Genomic DNA, 25333 nt, shown 5'->3' on the forward strand with positions numbered 1-25333 from the left:
ATTTTTAATCCTGTTTTTCTTTTATTGTTGCTTTGCTTTTTGCGGTATGTTGATTTTTATCTTGATTTAAATTCTATTGTTAGCTGTGGGATGACATTGGATCAAGAGAAAATACAAATCAAACATTAATATTTAAAAGTCAGGCTCCTGCTGAAACATGAATAACTGTGTTGTTAGCTAAGCTGATGTTACTTTTCAGATGTTATTATGCACTTGTGGAAGTCAAAACACAACAGTACAAGAAGTAGACAAAGCACGCCACTATAGTTCCTTTAATTTATTGAAAACGCCACGTAGAGTTAGATGTGGGTGATCAGTGTGATCAACGAGTAATTGGTTGTGCTAAGGTCTTGACTCTTTCTGTACAAAATGCTCTCTTAGCAGACTCCTTTACAATAAAGGCATTTGGATTAAACTGCACAAGATTGGTTGGGGCCCTGACAAAAGAAATATGAAAAGAGTCATTAGCCTCAATGCTGCTCCTTTTTTATAAAGCTCTCTGCAAGATTAACAAAGAAATCCAACCGGAGAGTTTCACATGCTGGATTGGGGGTTGGGGGGCGGGAGGATTAACACTACTAAAATCTGTGCTGTTTTCTTAGCAGATAATTTTTCTGTCAGTAGGATAATAAACCTCCCAGGACTGGTTCTAAATTTCTGCAAACCAGTCGACAAAACATACGTCATGCTTTCACAACACAAATCTTTTTGCACTTGTTTCCTGATGTTGTTGTATGTAACTCATGAGGTTTGCGCTGTCATAAGTCATAGCATGTGTTTTGTTACTAGCTTCTTGTCCCTATTATTATGATACCACTGTGTTTTCTGCTGCTTTTTAAAATCCCATTGGCTCAAGCAGAAGAAAAAATAATTTTAAAAAATGATATTCTGCGGTAAAAGAGTAAAAAAAGTAGTCTGTCTCTCCATCTCTATATGCAGTGAAGTGAATATCTTTGCATTAACAATCCAATTCAGGAGGGCTCTTTCTTCTCAGCAAACCTAATAGTTCCCACTGACGTCATTGGGATGAATGCTATTTAGTCACCTGTCAAGCAAATAACTGGAAAGAATACAGTTTGCAAAAAAAATACAGTATGTCTAGCATAGGCAGCTATGGATGACATGCTGAAAAAAGGCACTTCGGGCATTTATGAAAGGTGAGCAAAGGTACCAATTGCCATTGGCTCCATATATAGAGATCGATCCATTTCAAACAGTGGTGGGACTCAGCCAATTCGCATCACTTTGGGAGAACCGGTTGTTAGGTTTCTGAGCAGTTTGGTGAACTGGTTGTTGGAAGAAATCATTAGGGCAGAGAACCAGTTGTTAAATTATTTGAATCCCACCCCTGATTTCAAAGGATTGCCAAGTTCATTAAATGAAGGAATCATACAAATATATTTTCATAACTTTCCTCATACATTCTTCCTTACTAATTTTAATGGACAAAACAATGGAAAGAATAAGACACTGCCATGAGATGCAGTGCATGCTCAGAGGGTCCTTCTGCCCATAGGTCCCTCAGAGCCTTCAAAAGTTATCTACAGGCCAAGATCCTTTTCCTCAATTGGAGAGTTGGTGAGACCATCAACACAGCCATCAGATCATCTGGGAAAGCCTACCTGTTGGCAGGGTGCGAGAGCTCCATGAGTCGAGGAGAGGCCACTGCCTGCTTGGCTGCTGCTGACACAGGCCACTCAGGGGAACGATCTATGGCACTCTCAGAAGGGATTGTTTTTGGTCTAGCTAGTTCAAGTAGCCTTGGACTTGGGACTGCTTGCAGAGTAGTCAGAGGTATCTACAGAAGAACAGAAGTGCTGATTTTTGAACATGATGTTTCTCAACCTTGGCAACTTGAAGATGTCCGGACTTCAACTCCGAGAATTCCCCAGCCAGCGAATGCTGGCTGGGGAATATTGGGAGTTGAAGTCCAGACATCTTCAAGTTGCCAAGGTTGAGAAACACTGGATTAGGAGCTACGGACTCTCCCCTTCCCTCAATAATCTCTGAAATCAAAATAGAGGCAAAGCTACAGAGAGAACTTCTGGCAGGATTCTGAAGGTAGCAGAATGAGTGTGACAGGTCCCAATAATAGCTGAATATGGGATTCTGTCAATCCCTCAGATGAATAAAATCACTTCAGAAAGATCTGCTGACTCTCCAAAGAGAAATGGATGAACTTTTTAAGTCACATTCCTCAGAGGAAGGAATTAAGTCAAAACTGCCTAGGTAACAGGATGGAAGATCTTGTTGGTGATCCATCTTATAGGCATGGCAGGAGAATAACAGAATAACAGAGTTGGAAGGGACCTTGGAGATCTTCTAGCCCAATCCCCTGCTCAAGCAGGAGACCTTATATCTCTCAAACACTGGGGAAATCAGAAGATTCAGGCAGTTCAAATGAGTATCAAAATTTATTGCACGCTTAAGTTCTCTGCAAGAATCTGAACTACTAACAGTCAAGGGAAATTTGTGGGAGTTAAGGATAGAAAGGAATTCAAGGTAAGCTGGACTTAGATCTCTTGTGGCTATGCAGTGACTTGTGACTTATGACACGTTTGACCCTTCCCTCGGACTCAGTCTGGCCATTTCCAACAATAACGTTTCAGACAAATGGTACAGGGTCTCACTTATAAAAATGTTCACTTGGATGCTGTTTATTGAGCATTTACAGGAGTAGCAGTAATCAGGGGAGGGTGCCAGTAGCATGAGAAACATCACACAGAGGTAATCTGAATAGGAAGGCATTGACAATGACACTGAATGGGCATGGAGGGAGGAGGAACTGATTGTGTACCGGTACCTACTTAGCAGTTAGACTTATATACCGCTTCATAGGGCTTTCAGCCCTCTCTAAGTGGTTTACAGAGTCAGCATATTGCCCCCACAATCTGGGTCCTCATTTCACCCACCTCAGAAGGATGGAAGGCTGAGTCAACTTTGAGCCGGTGAGATTTGAACCGCTGAACTGCAGATAGCAGTCAGCTGAAGTGGCCTGCAGTACTGCACCCTAACTACTGCGCCACCTCGGCTCCTCCTACTTCTCTCCTCCTACGTCTTACCTTCTATGGTGGCAGCCAGTGAGAAGTGGGAAAGGACAGAGGGTGTGGTCAGACATAGGAAATTTGGGGCATTATATTGAGGTCTATTATACTGAGGCTTTTAACAAATTTATCTTTTAGCCATTTGTCAGAAATGGTATTCGGTCTCCTGCTTGAGAGGGGAGTTGGACTAGATGACCTATAAGGTCCCTTCCAACTCTGTTAAATCTATTAATCCTATGCATACAATGATAAACATTCATCCCTGGCTAACTTCAATATTAAAACTTCACACTTGAGCTCAGCAGTAAATCCTAGCTCTCTAGACCTTTGACTCTTTGTTCAGCCCTTGGATTGACTTGATAGAAGCTTCCCAGGCAGAATTCAGCTAAATTAGAATAGTTTATTACAAACAAATAAGCCTTAGACAAAACAGATTGCCTACCACAGTGCCAAGAAACAGAAATCAGGGCCTTTATATATGATATATATATGATCAGATCTATGCTCTGATCTTTAAATAGTGCTTCCGTTCAACAAATACTAGCAAGTCTCTTGATGGCTTGGGAAGTTGTTGAGACCTATTTACATAATGGTTCTTTCCAGCTGGATAACTGGTTGACCCTACCTTGCAATCTTATCCCTTATATCAACACAGAAGTATCAAAAGTTTAAAAAATTACTTGGCGGATTGGGGCCTCCATGCATGTATTTTCATAAAACTGCAGTTGTTTCCTAACTACTGGATGGGCAAGTTGTTGTAATCTTGGGGTAGCCTCAGCTCTTCTTGCAGCCTTTGAAATCTCTCTTTCAGTCTAGATAGGAAAAATAAACCAACAATAAAGCAAATTTGATTACAAAACCAACAAACCAATCAAACAACCAAAAGAAATATGGTCAGATGCTCAGAAAATCACATTTCTTTCTCTCGCAGAAACATTTCCCAAGGATCCTTTGGAAGAAGAAAGAGCAGGCTGGATATATACTTATTTAGTCTCAACTCAAGCTGATACATCTTTAATCTATACACAGTAGAGCAGAAAGGACCTGTATAGAGAAAGGTTGTGCCAATAGTTATGATACACAAAAAAATCTGCTTATTTGCTCATTCCAATTTTGGGAAGGCACACGGCAATGTATTCTTATCAGAGATAGCATTTCCTCTTGTGTAAATGAGATAAATTCTCGCGCTCATGTGAGAATGCAGGTAAGTCGATCCTGACATTGAAACCCAGATGTCAGAACTGTACAGTTCTGTTTCATTGCCCCAGCTCTCAAAATGGAAATTTACAGACCAGCAGTTTTGTTTTACCTCAAGAGCTGCTCATCTGAGACTCAGCTCATCTGGAAAACACATAATGCTAACGAACAGCCCAAAACCAGAAGATCATAGGCAAATATATCTACATATTTGATATAAGTGTATTTCCCAGAGTGCTAATTCAGAGTTCTAGGGCAAAGATTGCCTTCAGTTTTCTTCCCTCCTCTCTCCCAGCCTTATGATCAGTTTTGCAATTTACAGTTATGTGATTTGGGCAGAAAAGCAAATTACAATTGTAACTGGCCCTACTGCTCCAAATTTTCTTAACAATCTGTGTAGAAAGTTGGGAAATGCTCCAATAATCTCATGTCCTCCCCCCCAGTATTCTCCTCTCTACTTCCAGCATTATAGCAGAGGTTCTTAATCCTTCAATTTCTTCTTCAACCTTCTTCTGCTGTTCATCAGGTATTTCTCTCTGTCATTTTTCTAATTTAAGCTTCTTTCCAGAAGGAAAAATAATCACAATCCTTTCCTAGGAAAAGTCAAAGAATCAAGGATGATGGGTAAATACAGGACAAGGATAGATTCATCATAATAGCAGAAGTTATTTAGGTCAAAATCTTTCTAACCTCTTCATCCCTTATTCACAATCATTTCATCTCAGCTTTAGAGCTAAACTTGCTCTTTCCATATTCATCTTATAATCCCACTACTGAGGAGTTGTGGCTTCAACTGATATATTTGGTTAGAGATTTGCTTTGCAGCACATTAAAAATCAAAAAGATGTTTTTTCAACAATGAAAATTACATTGTCTTCTCAAAAGGAAGCCAATGAATTTTACAATACAATCCCGTCTACCATGATAGAAGATTTGAAAAATCCTTTTTTAAAATACAAACTGCACAATAACATAAGCCAAAGGTAGAAGGCTAAGGTAGTATGAAAGATTTTCTCAGCTTGCTGAAACAACAGGTTCTTCAGTGTGAATCAGGAGCAAAAAGGTTCAGCAAAGATAGTGTAGACCAAGGATAGAAAACCTTTGGCCTACAAACCAATTTCATCTGGTATTTCATCCATCCAGGGCATGGGAGGATCCCTGGGAGTTTGTGCTTAAAACACTGTTTAGTACTTTGCCATCTTCTCTCTTGAAGGAAAAGCTTTGGAGGTCAGATTTTAAGTTTTGTCTGTGTCACATTTTCTGGGTACTTACTTCCAATCAATGACCTGCAAACCTACTCTGTTAACAATACTTCTGATCTTGAACCTCTTATTTCTTGTCTTTGAAGCAAATGGGTTACATATAACAATGGTAGCCAAATTTAAAATTGATTTTTGCAACCAGCAGCTTTCTAATTATTTATAAACCTTCTAGCACTTATGATATTTTAAGGACATCTCTGCTTGGCAATTTTCATGAAAGGATCACTATGCTTGACTAGGCTTTTATGAAGTACATGCCCAAATCAAAACTGGCTTCCAAAGTAGTCTACAATACAGTCTACAAATAATAATTCAAGGATATGGCCATCAAGGCTCCTACAGTTAAAAAATAAGATAAAGATACCCTGGATATTTCTAGAGATTTATATTAATTTCTCAGCAAAATGCTGCATCTGATGTTGGGTTTTCAGGATATTGTACTTGTTCCCTCTGTAATATAGGATTTACATGACTCTCTCTTCCTTTGCTTCCATACAGAAGGAAAATCAACCCCACCTTTAACGTTTATTCATTAGCAGAGTTCTCATTATCAAGAAGCTCTGCAGCCAATGGAAGCATTCCATTTTCCACTAGAGGGAATTGGTGCTCTTGCCCAATGCCTTCTGGACATAGTAAAAGCTAGACTGAAGAAAGTGTAGTCTAGGAAAATCATAACCATTTAGCTGCAACTATTACTGCTTCTGCAATGTAGAATCTAAAGCGCTGCATATCCTCAAGAGGGAGGGAGAGGCAGAAGAAGCCATTTTGAAAAGCAAGTTTTCCCCAGCCTTAGCAATGGGTCAAAGTTTGTAAGTCTATGAACAACAGCTTCTTTCTTCAATGCCATGGATGAGGATAAAAAGGGCTGCCTTTGCTACTAAAGGCCAAATCTGATTCTAGGCTCGTGCCTTGACATCCATATTTTTATACTACAAAGTCCACGCCACTAGTATTACAAAATCCATGCTGTGTGGCTTTCACTTCCTTGGTGCTTCAGGCATTGCCAATTCTCAGCACAACAGAAAATGATTCTTCTCAGCTCCCTTTTTCTCATTATGTCCTTTTTCCCCCCAAGGAAAGCAAAAGGCCTAGCAATGTCCTTTCCCATCATTTCTGATACCCAGTTCAAAGAAACCATCCATTCAGAGCATCTTTCTTGCCACACCTCCAGGATAAAGCAGCAAATGTGTATGAGTGTGTGGTGGGAGTGTGGGGTGGGCGAATTGAAGTGGTTGGATGCTGCTTTGCAGAAAATACAGGCACAAGGAAAGGCAGTAGGGAGCGAAAAGGATTCCCTAGATTTTTCTCCTCTCCAGCAAGTATGGAAGCTTGATGGAGAAAAAGCAGACATATCTTCTGTAAGATCACTCTTCCTACCAAGAGTCTAACAAGAAAAAAAAATGTTAGTTGAATGGGAGGTTTTGGTGTCTCTGTTAACCCAAGCAGAAATTGCCATGAACAGGAATGGTCTTGTAGCTGGCTAAATGGGGCTGCATTTTGCAGACATCCTTGAAGATCCTCCTTCCTCCCTGCAAACCAGTATAATTGCATAGGAAGTTTTATTGAATTTTCCACCAGGTAAAAAAAAAATGCCCGCTAGATCATGTTGATCCAGCTATGATCCTGGCACTAAAATGGAAACTTGGTTGTGAGGACAGCCTCACAACAAATGGTTAGCAGGTTGTTTCATACTGGGACAAAAAAGGAGGGTACGATTTCATCATGCTTGCAACAGAAAAGATGGAACTTTGAGAATCCATTGAATTTTTTTAACATGAGTGTTTATAAGTAAAAATCCATCTCTAGCTAAAGCAATATTGAGCAAGTACAATAAACATTACCTAATAGTCCAACTGACAGGATGCTAGTCATTATATTACAGAATAGGCAATGAGTCAGTGAACAAAAAGTGGTAATTTTTATGAACATTGTGTGCAAGACAGGTCATATAACCTTGTCTGATGCTGAAGCACTACTGGTGAGCAATCAGCTGAAAACAGACTTAAAAAGGAAGTTTCATAAGCATTCAACACAACAACGTCATTATGTGTGTTAGTGCAGTAAAGGGGAAGGAATACACAATTTTGAAACATAATGGTGGTGAGGTAGATGGGAACGTCAAAGTTTCAGGAAAGCAAACTCTGTTTTCATACACCAGCTCAAATTTGGAAACAAAAACATTAGCAGCAAGAAAAAGAGATGAGGCTGGGCACAGAAATTATCAGCACAGCTTGTAAGCTTCTTCATACTTAATGACCAATTGAAACAATGTTCTATAAACATTCAATTGGCTTAATAAATATTCTGATTATGGATTTTTCTTTCTTTTTTTATGACTACTATTTTGTGTATGTGAGGGTGTGTGTAAAAATTGTTAGTGCTCATGGGCACAATAAATTCGCTAGGGAGGAAAAAAGATACAGCAGGCTAACAGATCAAACCTTTTGTGAATGGAAATCAGGAAACAAAAATGTGGCAAAAATGTGCTATCTACCTCACTGTTTCCTATTTTTTTCCCTCCTTCCTTTCTTCCCTCCCTCCGCATTTCTACATCAAATATGGATTTGCCGATGTTTCTTACTTTTGAATCATCTACACAGTAGAGGATACCATAGTTAAGAATGCTATTTCTATTTTCTTGGAACAATTTTTCAAATGCTGAAAGAATAAGCTGCTCTTAGACACTTAAAAGGAGTAGAAGCATTAATATTTTAAACTAGTTTTTCTGCAGATGCTGGTAAAATCTAATGTAATTCATAATCACATTATAATCCAAAGAAGAAAAAGTTACATAGGACAGTCCACAACTGAATATTGGATATATATTCATACATCGAATGCATTTTGAGTAACTCTCTGTTATATACATATACAAGTCCCAGCAACATACATGATAACTTCTATGTATTGCTTTGAAAGGATATGTGCTTCATTTCTTCTTCTTCCCAAGATCTACAGCATATAAAAGTGACACATATAGGCCATGGTTTCTTTTCTTTTCTTTTTTAAAGTAATAACAATAGCACCTCCTTTAGTAAGCTCTATATGGGTAGTTTTTAAGTTACAACCACAATTGAGTTCAAAATTTCCATTTCTAAACAAGAGAGTTATTAAGAGAATGTTGCCCCATTTTAAGACCTTTCATGCCAGAGTTAAGTAAATCACTGTAGTTGTTAAGTTAGTAATACCATTGTTAAGTGAATCTAGCTTCCCCATTGGCTTTGCTTGTCAAAAAGTCACAAAAAGTGATCATATGACCCTGGAATACTGCAACCATCATAAATACATGTCAGTTGCCAAACGTTCAAAGATTGCTAATGTAGAAAGTAAGCACCCACCCTTCCCCTAGAACAGTGATGCCTAATCTTTTTTGGATTGCATGCCAAAAGCAGGGGGAGCACAGGGGGGGTTGTGCACGGGCATGCCCACATCCATCCCGTGAGCACATGTGTGTGTGACCCCCCCCCTTTTGGCTCATGATGGACCCATTTTTCACCCTCCCCAGGCTCCAGAGCCTTTCTAGGAGCCTGGGGAGGGTGAAAACAGCCTATCCCACCCCCCCCAGAGGCCCTCTGGAGACTTCAGGAGGCTTCCCTGAAGGTTCCAGATCGCAAAAAATGGCCCTACAGCCAAACCAAAAGTTCAGGAACGGACTTCCCGTTTGCTCGTAGTGCCGTTTTTCACCCTCGAGCACCTTCAGGAAGCTTCTCCTAAAGCCTCTGGAGGGTGAAAAACAGCCTTACGGGCAAACCTGGAGCTGACTGGATAACGCCTCGCGTGCCCTAACAAATGGCTCCGTGTGCAACTGTGCCACGCATGCCATAGGTTTGCCATCATGGTCCTAGAAGAATGAAATATTCTAGGAAATATTAAAAGGGCAAAATATTATACCTTCCTGGATGAGAAATGGAGAAACATGTATTTTTTTAGGCAGGAAGCAGACTCACTCTTAATAGCCCCCACCCTCCTCAATAACCCACAGATTTCAGCACTTAAGAGATAAAGAGTCTATTCATAAGCAAATACCCTCACCAAGATCCAATAAAGGTAGGATTAGCCCTCAGTCATAATAGGAATTGCCCAAACCCCTCTTCATTACAGCAAGATTCAACCAAGCCTGGGACTCAAGACAACCTACAAAGTTACCCCTGCATGGCCCCATGGGAGTCTGACAACCAATCAGAATACATTTCTTACACAGGGACAGGAAACTCCAAGGCGGGGCCCAAGAGAGGATATAAATCTCTCTCTCTCACACACACACACAAATCCCTGTGCTCATTTTGCCCAGGACCCAAAAAATCCATGTGGTCCTGTCCACCGTTAACCCATCTTTCCTAACAACTTCCATGTTTCCAGGGTCTTTCTCATTACTTGGAACTGAAACCAGATGGACATTTCTTCCAATACTAATATGATCATGAGCACACTGCAACTGCCATAAGTGAGGAAAACAGTCATAATCTAGTGCTGTTGAAACTTTGAGCAATCAGTAAACGAATGATTGTAAGTCAAGAACTACTATATAATTTTTTTCCAGCTGGTTTTTCTTACATTTTCCTCTTTCTGATTGCTTATTTTATCATTTTATTATTTCAATTACATTTATGAATGTAATTCTATAACCTGCAAGATAATATTCCTGTTGCTGTGGTCAGAAAAAGAAAACCCACAATCTGCCCTAAACTCTTGAAACCAACAACGGTTGCAAAACAACTGAAAATAATCTCCTCACCTCAAAGGCTTCTAATTTCAGAATCTCGGAATTCTGTGAACAGATTTCAAGTGTTATCTCAGCAATGAGATGATACACCAAACTCTACTCTCTCAAGTGAAAATGATTGATTCCTATAGAAGGATGGCTTTTTAAAAAAAGCTTATTATGCACGGTTCACTTTGAAGATTGCATTTGTACCTGTACCTCCAATAATTCTCCCACTGATGAGTTAAATAACATTCTAACTATAAAAAGCTCTTTAAAACTTAACATTCCCTTATAAGTGCCCAGACTATAATAACCTTTTTGATCAATTAAAAATTATTTCTGTAAAAAATAATGTTGTGGGATTCCAGGGGGGCGTGGCCTGTTGCCGAGGAGGGCTCCACCGAGCTCCTCAGAGATCTGGTCTGTATATCTAAATAAGATCATAGATAGCACCCCTTTTTGGCTAAGAAAGGGGCAGGGAGGATAGCCCCGTAGGTTAGGATCTAATCGTAAGCCACAGCCTTTTTTCTTTTATGGCTGTGGAAAGAGATTAGATCCGGCCGAAGCGGAGCTTTTATCTCCAGCCATTTCTTCTCAGCTGCCTTTTTTTTTTGGCAGCCCCAGACAGGCTAGCCCCCCCCCAGGACAAGACAAAGTTTTTTCAAGCTAGAATTGATACGGGCGGGTCCCACCCCTGTGAGATTTATGTTTTTATTACTATCGTAAATACCAGCACCATTCGTCTTAGAGACTTCTTTGTCTAAATAGACCTCAAAATGGCGATTTCTCTCCGTGGATGATTGATGTACTTAGCCGGTGTTATCTCCCTGCAGACTGCTCCTTAACAAAATAAATTTTTCTTTTTTGGAAATAGAGGGGAGCGAAGCTCTGCTTACTTGCTTATTTATTATGCCACCCAAGTCAAGGAAGCGTCTTGCTACAAAAGAATTTAAAGAAACACAGCCTTTGTCTCCTGTGCCTTCTGCTGGGGAACTTTTAACACAGGAATATCTCCTTAAAATGCTTAACGCTTTTAAGACAGAAATCAGGGAATTTGTATTGGAATTATATGATGATTTAAAATCTAAAGTTAATCAAATGAAGGCGAATACGTTTGCAGCTGTGTCTGCCCTGTCAGATTATTCTGCTGAAATAGAGAACAAATTGGAAAGTCTGGAGAAGGCTAACTTAAATTTGACTACCAATATTGAAATTTTACAACAGAAAATTAGAGACAATGAGAAACAGCTTATGGTGATAAATTTTAATAGGAAGGCATCTGCGATAAGGGTCAGGGGATTCCGTGAAAAGGAGCAAGAGAATTTGAAACAAACCTTTGCTGAAGCCTTCAGCCATGCGCTGGGAAGCCCGGGACTTAACTTTGATTGGCAGATTCGGAAAATCTATCGCCAGAACTCATTGATAGCGGAACAGCGACAGCTCCCGAGGGACATAATTATACATTTCTCTACAAAAGAATCTAGAAATGCGATCGTGCAAAAATTTCATAATAACAGGCTCCGAGTTGAAGGCCAAGACCTGATTGTTTTTAAAGATATTCCTTCTCAGATGCTGACAGCAAGAAGGGATTACGCCTTTTTAACTAAGGAGCTTAGGAGCCAACAGATTCGATACAGATGGGAGGCCCCTGCCGGTATCACAGTTACATTTGAGAATCAAAGATTTCGTCTTAACTCTGTTTCGGAGGCTCAAGATTTCTATTGTAGGATTCTGAAGGCGGGACTTCCTGACGCGTTTGGAAGAGTGGAGAGACAAGCGGAAGGAGAAGCCGAGCGGTTGGCCATGTGGTTGCAAGATGGAGGGGGTAGCCCCTCCTCCCTCGGAGAAGTAGAAAAACGGAGATCGAGAATTTAGACATTTCAAAATGCTTGAGGACTGAATGGGGGCTTGAGACCTCTCCCCGGTAGAAAAAGCGGACTAATTTTTATCAGAAGGGAAAGCTGGGTGAAACTACTTTGAGCTAGATTTTAAATTAACGTTAGCATAAATTTGATAGTGGTAAACATCAGATAAGTAAGGGATGAGGGTAAAATTGACGTTGTTTAAAGCTTATCAGAACAGAAAGCCGGTTGGGATCATCTTAAGATAAGTGTAAAAAGAATGCGGAATGATTTAGGGTGTTTAAATTTTGTTAGAAGGGACTACTTTAAAATAGAAGGATAACTGATTCTTGCTGAAAGTATTATTTTATAAATTGCTCTGAATTACATTTTAAACAAATGCTAGTATAAATTTGATAGTGGTAAATATCAGACAAGTAAGGGATGAGGGTAAAATGCATGTGGAAGGAACTACGTTATTTGTGGTAAACATCAGACAAGCAAGGGATGAGGGTAAAACTTATGTTGTTTAAAGCTTATTAGAACAGAAAGTCGGTTGGGATTATTTTAAGATAATGTGTAAAAAGAATGCTGAATGATTTATGTTGCTTAAACCTTGTTAGAAGGGACTATTTTAAAATAGAAGGTTAACTGACTTTTGCTGAAAGTATTATTCGAATATGTGGAATGACCCATGCTATTTAACTTTTACTTGAAGGGAAAAATATCAGACAAGTAAGGGAAAAGGGTAAAATGCATGTGGAATGAATTACGTTATTTAAATCCTATTTGAAGAGGAAGTTGGTTGGAATTATCTTAAGATAGAAATTGATTTCTGTGTAAAGTAATAGTTGATTTACGCTGCTTTAAAGAAAGATGATTCATGCTGTGTAAATTTTACTAGAAGGGAAAGTTTGATTACTTGTCTGTAAAGTTATATTTGAATATATGGTATGAACCACGCTGCTTAAATTTTATCGGAAGGGATCATGAGGTTAAGGAAAAGGAACGGGAGAACCTACAGAAGGTTGGGGTAAATAGCAAAGAAGTAAGAGACGAGAATAAAATATAGATAGAAGGATTTATACTATTTAAACATAGATAAAGATGGGGGGCTGAGATCAACACAAAGAGTGGTTTCCTTTTTTTTTTTTTTTTTTCCTTTTCTTTTTTCTCTGTTTTTTTTTTCTTTTGATATATTACTTTTACTTTTTAATCCATATGTACACAAGATATTTTAGACAGAAGGTAGCGCCAGGTGTGGGCCCTGGGAAGTCGGGAGGATTAGGGATGGGGATTTGTGGGGGGTGGGGTGGGGGGGTGTTAACATAGCCTTAAAAAGAACAAGAATGTATTTATATACGGTGGGTTTTTTTTGTTTTTGTTTTTTTTTTTTGTTTTTTTTATTTCTTTTTTTTTCCTTGGTTCATCTTACCTTTATCAGATCCAACAACACTCGAATAAAGGCATACACCAAGGAGGGAGGTAGAGGGAAGGAAGAGGGAGGAGTAAGGAAGGAGTAGGGGGAATGTAAGGAGTAAGGGGAATGTAAGGAGGGTGTCTGGGGAGTAAGGGGAGAAGGAAGGTTTGAGGGGAAAGGGAAGTAGGAGGGGAGTGTTAGAGGGAGAAAGGAAAGTTGGAGGGGGTAGATGGGGTGTATGGAGGATGGAAGGGTTAGGTGGGGTTGTGAATGATGAGTTGTGTTTCCTTTTTCTGTTCGTTTTATTCCCTTTTTCTTTTTTTTTTCTCTTTTCTTATAGTGAATACCCTGTATATAAATGATTGCAAATGGAATGTGAAAATTGAATAAAATATATTTAAAAAAAAAAAAAATAATGTTGTGAAGAAAATATTGATTCCTGACCTGGGCAGGGATTGAATTGGAAGAACGCCAAGGTCTCTTCCAATTCTATGATTTTATGGTTCTATGATTTAATACCCATAATGGATCCTTCTGACAGAAACAGATTCTCAGAAAGAGACTTTACTAATTTATAAGCAGGTTAAAAATGGTAATTATTGTGCTCCTTCATTCCAGATAACAAAAAAACCCTCTGCTCTCACATATATAGCTAGTTCTCTCAGTTCTTAAGAAAAGCATTAATGTAGGAAGAAGGGGTTCTACAGCCTCTGATTATTTTTCTCTAAGCCATCTACTTCATCGATAGTTGCTTGCTGCTGACCTTGTTCATGTTGACTAGCTGGAAAAAGGATTCAGGGGTTCTTCAGTAATTCAATAACACCATCCATATTCCTAAAAATGAAGATCTTCCTAAACGCTTTGGAACTTTCTGTATTCAGATATTTATTGATCAAAACATGAGACCTCTCCTAAAAAATGTTACACGAACTCTCACACTGAAAAAAATGGTATGCTTAATTCAGACAACTATCAAGCTTCTCTTATCATCTCTGTCTTTAACTGCAGGGAGATTCACGAAGTAGCCCTCCAGAATAAGACCACAATTTGCTTCTTTTGAAAGTGAACTAACCCTTACAGCATATTGGCTAAAGTTGAAAGTCAGAGGTCTGATCCAAAATTGAAGGTCTTGGAAAGTGGTGAACTTGATCAAAGAGAAACCAAAGACCCTTGCTGCATGAATATCTTTTAATGAAGTCTAAATTAAAATTAGTCATTCAGTATACCTAAATGACTAAATTAAAGAAATGGCCAGACCTCAACCGCATTGTCCCTTCATTGATGAAAGATAGTCTAGATCTCTGGATGGACAGCAAAAATTCTGTCACTATTCTGTATTAAACCACTGCAGTTCTTGACAAAGAAATTATATCAATTGAAGTTTGAAATGAATGAAATGTTAATGAAGAGAAACAAGCAAACAAAAAACCCCAAAGGGAAATGCCAGGAAAGTATTAGCCTTAACAGAGGATGAACTTCCATCCACCAGCCCTCCCCTAAAGAAAAAAAACACCAAATAAATCATCCACTGCATTATGGAAGCATAACTGGCATCTGCTCATTTTTTGCTCATTTTGGGAGGGAGGTGTTATCTCATTGTTGCTTTGGATAGCAGAGATTTGGGGGGGGGGGAACTTCAATGTCTTCAGAAAAAAGACAAGAAATTTTTTTTGACTAAGCTATATGCTGGAACAAGCTAATTTCTTAAAGGCACCATAGAAGATGGTAGAAGATGATTCTTGAGTTTCAGACAATTCACATGCTTTCTGGAAAAACAAATCTCGGTAACTTAATGACAGGAGCAACAATTCCTGCAGCATTTAATTCAAGCGCCTCTTAGATCTGTACATTAAAATCTGAAGAGAGCATAGGAGACTCTTGTAGGCATTATTCTAAACAACCAGGCAAGGAATTGAGCCTTCAGTATCACTAGGTAAATCAATTATTTTTCAAAAGCTTACGCTATAGCTCTGTGATGGCAAATCTATGGCATGCGTGTCACAGGTGGCACGTGGAGCCATATTTGCCGGCATGTGAGTGTGCTGGCCAGTTAATTTTCGCCCTTCAAGGGGACTGGGGGAGACTGTTTTCACCCTCCCCAGGCTTCAGTAAAGCCTCTGCAGCCTGGGGAGGGAGAAAAACGGGAACAGCAGGCCAACCGAAAGTTCGGAAATGATCAGTTTCCAGTTTCCAGAGGGGCTCCATGTGAGGCCATTTTCACCCTCCCCAGGCCGGAGCCTAGGGAGGGCAAAAACTCCCCCCCACACACATGTAGAGGGTGTGTGTGCATGCATGCGTGGGGGGGGGAGTTGCTCATGCACAGGTGGGCGACGCACATTGAATTGTGGGTGTGGGCGCGCACATACTCACAATTTTGGCACGCCTTTGCAAAAAGGTTAGCCATCACTGCTATAGCTTAAATCTTATATTTTTTATAAGCACTCTCTTATTTGGATTAATACTTTTATTTTTTGCATTTAGATTTAGTTGTTTTTAAATGATTTTGCATTTTTGCATTTATATTTACTGTATTTTTCAGAGTATAAGACACACCTAGAGAGGGTGTAAATCTGGGTGCGGCTTATACACTGAATACAGCATTTTTAGCCTCCTGAAACCCCGCCCCCTTTGCAAAAATGGCCCGTGCATAGCCTTTAGAAGGCTTCCACAGTGCTCCTGGGGGCTGGGGAGGGCAAAAATGAGCAAAAATATGAGCACTCTATAAGCCTCCTAAAGGCTATATGTGCCATTTTTTTCACAAAAAATGAATCCATTTTCACGAAAAACGGGCCGTTTTGGGAGGTCTGCAGAGTGCAAAACCTTTTTTTAAAATTTGCTTCTTCAAAATCTTGGTGCGTCTTATACTCTGGTGCATCTTATACTCCAAAAATATGGTAGGTTTTTTAATTCTTGACTCATAGTGTACTTACTATGGTCAGATCCTGGGATCTAAGATTCAACCTTCACTTCAGAGTGTTGCCATTTTTTTTCCGCAGAGTAGTTTTATAATTTAATCAATTAGTATTAAGTATTTAGATTTTTTTCATATTCTACAAGTATTGCCTTAAGTATGAACCACTTTATTTCTATTAGTCATCTAATTTAAGTCTTATATAAAATTGCTGGTCAATGACTATAAAATAATGTAGAAAAAAGAAAGAAAATTGTGCTGAATTTTCTGTAGAACATGGAGGTAAAATATGACCCAATTAAATCTACTTTATCTAATATAGGCCTAGGATTTTGATCAATCAGGTTATTACCAAATTTCTCCTTCAGTAGAGCCAAAGCCCTGAACTACCAGTGATGGCACCGACCCTCAACCAACCCATGCAACCTCCCCACAACCAGCACTTTACCTCCAATGACCCTCACCTCACCAATGTTCACAAGACCATCACAAAGTCTCCATTTGACATGACCCACACCTGACCCATCACAGGACCCTCACCTGATGTGACTACCCTATCACAAGACCTACTAAGCAGAAGCCCTTATAAGCAGAACACTGACACTGACATCCCCTAAACTCTGCTGAAAATTCTACATAGCCTGGTAACAAAATGTTTGTAAGCCAAACTACAAGCTCGGAGAACAAACCTCCACCCTCATCCTATACCCGGCCTACAGATAGTTGCCACCAATGCAAGCACTGAACAATGCTAAAGAAACCTGTGAGGATAAATAAACAGCTGGACAATCATACAGATAGCCCTTGTTTATCAGTTGCCTTATTTAGTGACCATTCGCAGGTTTGACAATGATGAAAAAGTAACTTCGTGATCCTCACATTTATGACTTCCACAGGTCTGTTAAGTAACAAAGAGATGAAGTAAGTTTATAAGCACAATCACAATTTCCCTTAGTCACCACTTTGCTTAACGATCAAACTGCCACTCCCAATTGTGGTTGCTGAACAAGGACTACTCATAGAGGTCTCCAGTCCACACACTTCTTAAAGAAGTGAAGAAGTGAGAAGAGAACCTGAAGTTTTGCGCAGCCCCCATTTGGTTTTCTGCGCCCCCCACCCCCATGAATTAAAAGCATTAAATTAAATTAACATGATTTGTCAGCCACATCATGCATGCAGAAAGATGTACTCAAATCATTTTTACTGTTTGGCTTTATTTCATAATTACCTGTTCTGGAAATTTAAAGTTTGGATGGATACCTCTTGCTTGAGCAAGGATTAGAATCCGATGGGAAGCTTTGCAACTAAGTGTGGAGGAGCTGATAGGCCACACAGGGGAAATTCGTGGCCTGTAAATGAACAGAAGAGCAACTGCAATTTTTGTTTCCTAGTAGCCGTGTTCACGATTCTAAAGTCTCAGATTTGATTTATATGTTTCTACCACCCATTGTTTCTATAGATGGGGTAAGTATGACTTTCTTTGAAGTGGGATAATCCAACTTTGGTCAGGAAGCTCTTGCTGTGGTTGGGAAGTCCATTTCCCAATTGAGACAACTGTCTCTTCCCTCATCCTGAGACCAAGTTCACTTATCACACAGAGGTTTCAGTAAGCTTCACTCCCAGACTTCCCTGCCTACAGAGATTCAAAGGTCTGTGAAGTTTCTATTGGGTATTCATTAAAACATGGTTGTCCAACCTTTTGGCCTGCCTGAGCTGCACTGAGTGAACAGGAATTGTTTTGGACCGCATATAAAATAAATAATATAGTTCATATATATAAATATTGCTAAAAATCCCATAATGTTAAATTGTCTCGTAGGGCCCATTACTAGCTGTCCGGGACCATATCTGGGCTGTGGGTTGGATATACCTGCATTAGAACTTATTCTCCTTTACTCTCTCCCTTCACCTGTTGTAACTCCCGGCTGGTATGAGCATGGCGATTGAGCAAAACTGCAAAATACAATACTGCTAATGTGCCATCTCTACTGTCTGCAAGTTTTAGTATCCAAGATAGGACTAGCCATGATGTATGGAAGTTTGGAAAAGAAATATGAGAAGAAGATTACTTTTTAATATTGCTAGCAACATTTAGCATTACTGAATATGTATGATCCAGCCAGTGACATATCAGAAACCATACATAATTCTTTTCAATAATAATTGGAATGGATCTAAATCAAATTTCTTTTGGCCATTTTATAGACTGTAATAGACTACATCCAAATTGTATATTCAAATTCATAGTGTTTTCCAAGATTGTATGTGCAAATCTAATCGAATGCGTCTATTAACGTGCACATACATTCTTCTCTTCAGTATGCAAAATTGTGTTTGTTGGGATTATTTCTTATTGATCTCATTCTCAAGTATTTAAAATTAAAACATCTGACATGTTGTAGATGCTGTAGTTACTTGAGACCACCTTCTTGGTAAGTTACATTTTGTCTGATAATAATTTACGCAGTTTTCAATCATTTTTCTAATTGAGCATTCAGAAACAATGTAAGAGTTTGCAGTTTCTTTCTTGATGTGACCAAGAACATGTCAATTTTTAGACATCCGAAATTTGCCTGAACATGCTTGCGCTATAATGTGGCTAAACAGTGTCAAAATACCAGGTATCCTCACAGCTAGATTTAACTGTCTAACTATAGTCTCACAATATCTTTATTTATATTGCATGTCATTTTTTCTTGATCACCAGCATGGAAAGCAATTCTGTTCTTCAAAATATCACTATCGTTCTCATGCATATTTCTGAAACTCTCATTCAAACATTCCTTCATTTCAATTACCTCCCAAATCATCACTTTTATTAATTCAAAGTTCTTTGTTTAGCCCTTTCAACAATTTCCAATTTTTAAATCTCTCCCTCTCTTTCTCTCTCTCTCTCACACACACACACACAATTGAGACCACAATTGAAACCAAAACTTATGTTGCTAAGTGAGAAATTTGTTAAGTGAATTTTACCCAATTTTAAGATTTTTCTTGCCACATTTTTTAACTGAATCACTGTAGTTATTAAATTAGTAACATGGTTGTTAAGTAAATCTGGCTTCCCCAGTGACTTTGCTTGTCGGAAGGTCGCAAAAGGTTGTCACAGGACCCCAGAACACTGCAATTGTCATAAATATGAGTCAGTTGTCAAGCATCCAAATATAAATCACCTGACCATGGGGATGCTACAATGGTCATAAGTGTGAAAAATGGTCATAAGTCTTTTTAGTGTCATTTTAACTTTGAACAGTCACTAAATGAACTGTTTTAAGTCAAGGACTACCTGTATTTTTATTGCTTTGTTCATTTTAAACTTTTCTCGGGTTCTGTTTGACCACATTCTTTGCAACTATCTTTTTTTCTCTCTGCGTATGTCATACAATCATGTATCCTTATTTTTTACAGCAATCATTCTTTTCTATTATCTTCACAGAGGTTTCCTGGCTCACCTGGGTTTATGGGAGCCGATTGTTAAATTTGCAAACAGTTGAGAGTAGAGCTGAGCCACCATGCCTAGAAAACCCATCACCTAAGGAGTCCTCAGTGATTTCTCAGCTTGGTTGTTTTCTCTCAGAGTTTCATTACCCAAACTAGCTAACATTATCAGTGCAATGCAGTACCAAACTATGTCTAAATAAGACATCCCCCAACAATAGGCCCTGGTGTTCATTTTGGAGCCCAAAACACAGGTAGTAATAGGAGAAACATAACCAAGGCACAACCTTTACAGTTCGTTACACTTCTTCCCATTTAGACATTCCCCAAATGGAAAACTGGCCGCAAGCTGCATATTAAGGAAACATATATCTGGAATAATCCACATATTATTTTTAGAAGCAAATTATTAGTGTCCTGCATGACTATGTAATTCTGCAAGAAAATGTGGAGATTCTGCAGATAGCTAACACCTGATAAAATATTTGATTTGGCTTTATTTATAATCTTGACCAGCTGTCAAAGAATAAGCATACCAAATGAAGACAGCACAGAAAATAGCAGCAATAAATATTTGCACAATTAACAGTTTTAAGGAATGCAAAGTTCACAAAATCACATTAAACAGACGTCAAATGTAGACCATCCCAGTTTTGATCTAGCTTGTTGCTTAGCCAAAGCCTTGTGATCATTCTAGCCAGACAAGACAGATTGTTAGTATACAAGTAGTCTTCGACTTACACCGGGGTGTCAAACTCAATTTCATTTAGGGCTGCATCAGGGTTGTGTTTGACCTTGGCTGGGCCAGGGGGGCATGTCAGGGTGGTGGTGGTGAATGCCCAGGGGGTGTGGCCAGCTTGACGTCACTTGTTGAGGCTCTGTTTTTGGCTGCAATGGCCTCCTGCCACTAGTTGCCAGGGAAACCAGAGCTGTGTGTGGCACCCCTGAACTCCATTTTTGCTGGTAGAGGTTGCAGGAGGTTGCCACGTCCAAAAACTAAGCCTGGGCTGGCCACGCGCAGCCATCCCAAGCTCCATTTTCGCTGGCAGAGGCACTGCGGTCGGGTTCTTCACTGTTTCCAGGTTGGCCCCATGGGCTGGATCCAGCCTGCAGGCTTTGAGTTTGACACCCCTATCTTACATCCATTCATTTACTGAAGTTACCATGGACACTGAAAAAACCTGACTTATGAGCGTTTTTCACACATAACAATAGTTGCAGCACCCCCATGTTCACATTGTCAAAATTCAGCCGCTGGCAACTGGCATGGATTTATGACAGTTGCACTGTCCCAGGGTCATATGATCACCATTTGTCACTTTCCCACAAGCAAAGTCAAAGAGTAAAGTCAGATTTGCTTCATGACTGCACGATTCACTTAACAACTGCAATTATTTGCATAACAACTGTGGCAAAAAGATGTAAAACAATGCAATGCTCACATAACAAGTCAAGTATAATCTGTAAACTCTATTAACTGTACATTATTAAAGAGATGAATTGGGCAGAAATTTTCTGGATTGTATTTTTAAAAGATTTTTTTTAAAGATTAGAACTGTTACTGACAGATTAGAATACCAGTCTATTTTTCAAAGGCTTTCTTGCCTGAATTCTATACTGAAAATCCCACTGGCCTGCGGCAATTAGAAAAACTCACTACCATTAGGGCCTCACCTTAGTTTCAGATAAGTTGCAGAAATTGGCCTGGGTTCTGCTAGCTTCAGCAATCGCTTCGATGGCAATGCAGAATACACTGCTGAAGAACGTTTCCAAATCTCTGATATTTGTCCACAGCTGTACCAGAAGAGGGATCGACTGAAAAACCACAAGGAGAAGTGAGATAATAGAATCAGGTTAAGACTGCAACTTCAATTACTCAAGGTCATCTGTACAGCTTCATCTTATAGAAAGCTGTGATTTCATTAGTTGAAAACAGCAATTACAGCTTCCTGTATCCCTTTTGGATGGATTAGAAAGAATCAAAGATAGTTTATTTTCTTAAATTAAAATAACATTTTAAAAATTAAATGCTTTTCAGCAACCTGTTTATTCTGCACTTTAATTACGGGTGTTGTAGGAGATGACCAGGCTGACCCTGAGAGAGGAGTCCAATGTATCATGAGTGCCTTCATGCCCACCAGAGATCTAAGTCTAGCCCACCTTGAATTTCTTTGACTCTTATCAACTGCCAAATTGATTTGGCTGTTAGTAGTTCAGATTAATGTCAAGCACCAGGGAAATCAGAAAATACAGGCAGTTTAAATGGTTATAAAGGTTTAAGGTCCCTACAAGAATCTGAACTACTAATGGTCCAAGCAAATTGGCAGTAGATAAGAATCACTGGAATACAAAGTAGACTGAACTTAGATGTCTTGTAGTCGTGAAGGGACTCGAGACTGATGACACGTTTTACCCCTCTCTCAGACTCAGCTTTGTCATCTCCTGCAGGTGTGCTGCTTTTAATGTTTTGTCTGTTTTTTATTTAATCATCCCAAAGTTTGAATTTTGGCTTATTGGTGTTTGGTGCATTTTTATGCTATTCTTCAGAATTGTGGCAAGCACTTTTCCATGCATGTACATATATACACTTGAATTTCCTATTTCTGCCCTCTGGTGTAAACAGGAAATTTAGAAAGAAGTTCAGGACTAAGTAAGTAAATAAATGTATTTTTTTCACAAGCTGCGCTTAACAATGTTCCATTGTTGCTACTGGGACTCAAAAGCATTCAATGTCAGACTTGGGGTTCAAATTAAAACATCCAACCATTCCAGAATAAACAGATGCTTATTCGATGAGTCAATCTTGCCGGCAATGGCAGTCATGTTAAATGCTGTACCCTTTTTGTGAACGATCAATTTTACTATTACGGTCTGAAGCTACCCTACAACTTTTTCTTTCATCCTTTTTGGCACCAAAATTGTATTCATATTGAACAAATTCATTATTATTAATCAAAACTATTATTTTTTTCAACTTTTGCATTTGGCAGTTGAAACTGCAATGTAGGAGGTATTAGATTCTACATGATATTTATAACTTTTTAACAATATCTACACTGGTGAGTGACAATGGTTCTTAAGTTTTTCCCCCATAGAAGCAATAGCTGGAGCATCTGCTTAGGGACAAACATAATATTTATTGAAGCAACAGTAAGCAAAACAACATCTCCAATACCAAGACAAAACAATGCATAGCAGTGGACACCAAGTGATGGTTTGGTCCCAATGATGTTAGTGTGAGAGAGGTTATTTCATGCTTAACTAGTTCATTCACTGAAATCAATGGGACTTCAGTGGTAAACTGGTCTATTTATTGAAAGCTGGGCAAGGGTGGAAAGAAAGGGAGATCTTCTTTCGGATATCTGCCCACCAAATTTCAGATTTGCCATTGAGCTCTGCAATAGTGACTCTACCCTCCACACTGCATCAGGCCCTCAATAAGTTGAACCAAGTCCATATTTGGGCTATTTGTCCATATCTATTTGCCAGTTGATGAAGTTGCTGCTTCCCAAAGTCCTCTTCCAAATAACCAGATTTTCCCTCAGCCTATCCTGACTTCAACGTACGTATCATACTCAAAATGCGGTACTGGGCTGGCAAAAAACCAGCATGCTAATTGCCATTTCCTAAATGGATGGTGGCCATCTGTTAGTTGAGAAACATCACCTCCTGTATCCAGTTTAGTATACTGAAGTGTTGAAAGAATAATTAACTCATTACTCTGAGTTCCTAACAAAAATAGTCACATAGTAGTTGTAACTTTTTTTTATTTAACAGTTTTATTCTTCTACAAAGACCTTTCAGTCAAGAATCTTTTCTCTAGGTAGTAGAAAAGTAGAATCCTTGGTGATCTCTGAGCTTCATTGTTTTCTTGCAGATATTTCATACCCTACTAGGTAACATCTTCAGTGCTACTAACACTGAAGACATTACCTAGTTAAGCAATGAAACATCTGCAAGAAAACACCCAAACTCAGATAGCACCAAAGATTCCACAGTTCAACCCTGAACAAATAGTTTCTCCTATAAGTAGTAAAATGTTCACTTTGTATGTGGGATATCTTTTCCAAAACTACAAACTAATATAGTCTTTCTTGGAATTCAAACAATTATTTCACACAATCTTTGCTGCCTGGCAATAAACATTGGATTTCCTAGTATATCTGGTCCTTTCCTGTTGGCTTCCCTTCCTGGCTATTTACAAGTCATGGTTAGATCTTGGAATGGATCTGAATAAGTTCTCCATCTTTCATAGAATCTTAGGAGTACCTAGGTAATACTATATTCTATTTGTTAATAGTGTTGTGTGTTTTCACTGTTTCTCTGCATTCTTTTTCTTTCCTGTTTTTTACACACCAAGGAACTCCCTTATGGAGGGAAAAAAATGAAATTAACATATAATGATATTTAATCCACCAATTGCCCAAAGAGTAAGAGGCGGTAGAACCAGTGGTGGGATTCAAATAATTTAACAACCGGTTCTCTGCTCTAATGACGAGCTGGGTAGACGGGGCTCGGTGGTCATGTGACTGGGTGGGTGTGGCAAACTCAACGTCACTCACGTCGATGGGCGCTTTGTCTTAGCTGTTAAAATGCATTAAGGGTTAACTGGAGAGGCAGTTTCTGTAAGCAAGGCAATAAAAATTAGTCTACAAACAACACCAGAATGTTTTCTTCCTGCTTTCCTTACAGGATTAGCCTTGTAAAGTGGGGAAAAAAACAAAACAAAATTTCTTCCAACAACCGGTTCTCCAAACTGCTTAGAAAGTTAACAACCGGTTCTCCCGAATAGGTGCAAACTGGCTGAATCCCACCACTGGGTAGAACCAAAGGGGATCAAGTAAGAAAAGTAGCAGCTGACTTTAGCTCCGCTACATGGGACATAGAAGGGAAAATCTCAATTCTTAAATATTTGACCATTCTATTTCATAAGCTGCATTTGAAGAACTGTCCTGGGTTTCAAAAGAAATTTGCTTTATACTGTAAGTAGTTGCTTTTTAAGAAATTTTATTAAAACATTTTGACCCGAGTGGCATGGAATAAGGGAGATCAAGACAAAGATAGAAACAAAAAAGGACATGAAAGCAAACCTCTTTGGTTTTTCAACCACTTCCCTTGGCCTTGCTAGACTCAGGATTCTTGGACTGGGCTGCCTCAGCAAAGTGTTTGGAGAGACGGGCCATATTGGATCTTGATTTCCCCAGATTAACTTGCTGTTATAAATACAAAATGCAAAATACCAGTCAAAATGAGTATACAACCACATACCCGGATAATGTACAAATAATATAATATAATATTTATTATATGAGAACCAGTTTGGTGTAGTCATTAGGCTAGAAACCAAGACCATGTAAATCCTGCCTTAGGCCCAAAGCCAGCTGGGTGACCTTGGGCCTGTCACTTTCTTTCAGCCTCAGAAATGAGGCAATGGCAAGCCATTTTTAAAAAATGTTGCCAAGAAAAGGCATTCTTCAAGAACTTATTTAATTAACAATTAAGTTCTGAAGGCACC

At 39.1% G+C, this 25333-nt stretch overlaps 1 protein-coding gene across 1 annotated transcript in view; it reads right to left on the reverse strand.

Moving 5' to 3' along the window:
* Positions 1–262: 262 nt before the first annotated feature.
* Positions 263–25333, reverse strand: part of SPMAP2L (sperm microtubule associated protein 2 like) — a 33748-nt gene continuing 8677 nt past the window's right edge. The window contains exons 4-9 of the mRNA XM_014068802.2: positions 24909–25031; positions 21493–21633; positions 17609–17729; positions 3725–3856; positions 1623–1798; positions 263–437 (exon numbers count right to left, since the gene is read on the reverse strand). Coding sequence (XP_013924277.2) covers positions 323–437; positions 1623–1798; positions 3725–3856; positions 17609–17729; positions 21493–21633; positions 24909–25031 — 808 coding nt within the window. The 3' untranslated portion in view covers positions 263–322. The remainder of the gene's footprint in view (positions 438–1622; positions 1799–3724; positions 3857–17608; positions 17730–21492; positions 21634–24908; positions 25032–25333) is intronic.

Source organism: Thamnophis sirtalis, unplaced genomic scaffold (genome assembly GCF_051295495.1).
Source record: "Thamnophis sirtalis isolate CommonGarterSnake01/CBP01778 unplaced genomic scaffold, rThaSir2_p1.2 scaffold_5, whole genome shotgun sequence".
Lineage (NCBI taxonomy): Eukaryota > Metazoa > Chordata > Lepidosauria > Squamata > Natricidae > Thamnophis > Thamnophis sirtalis.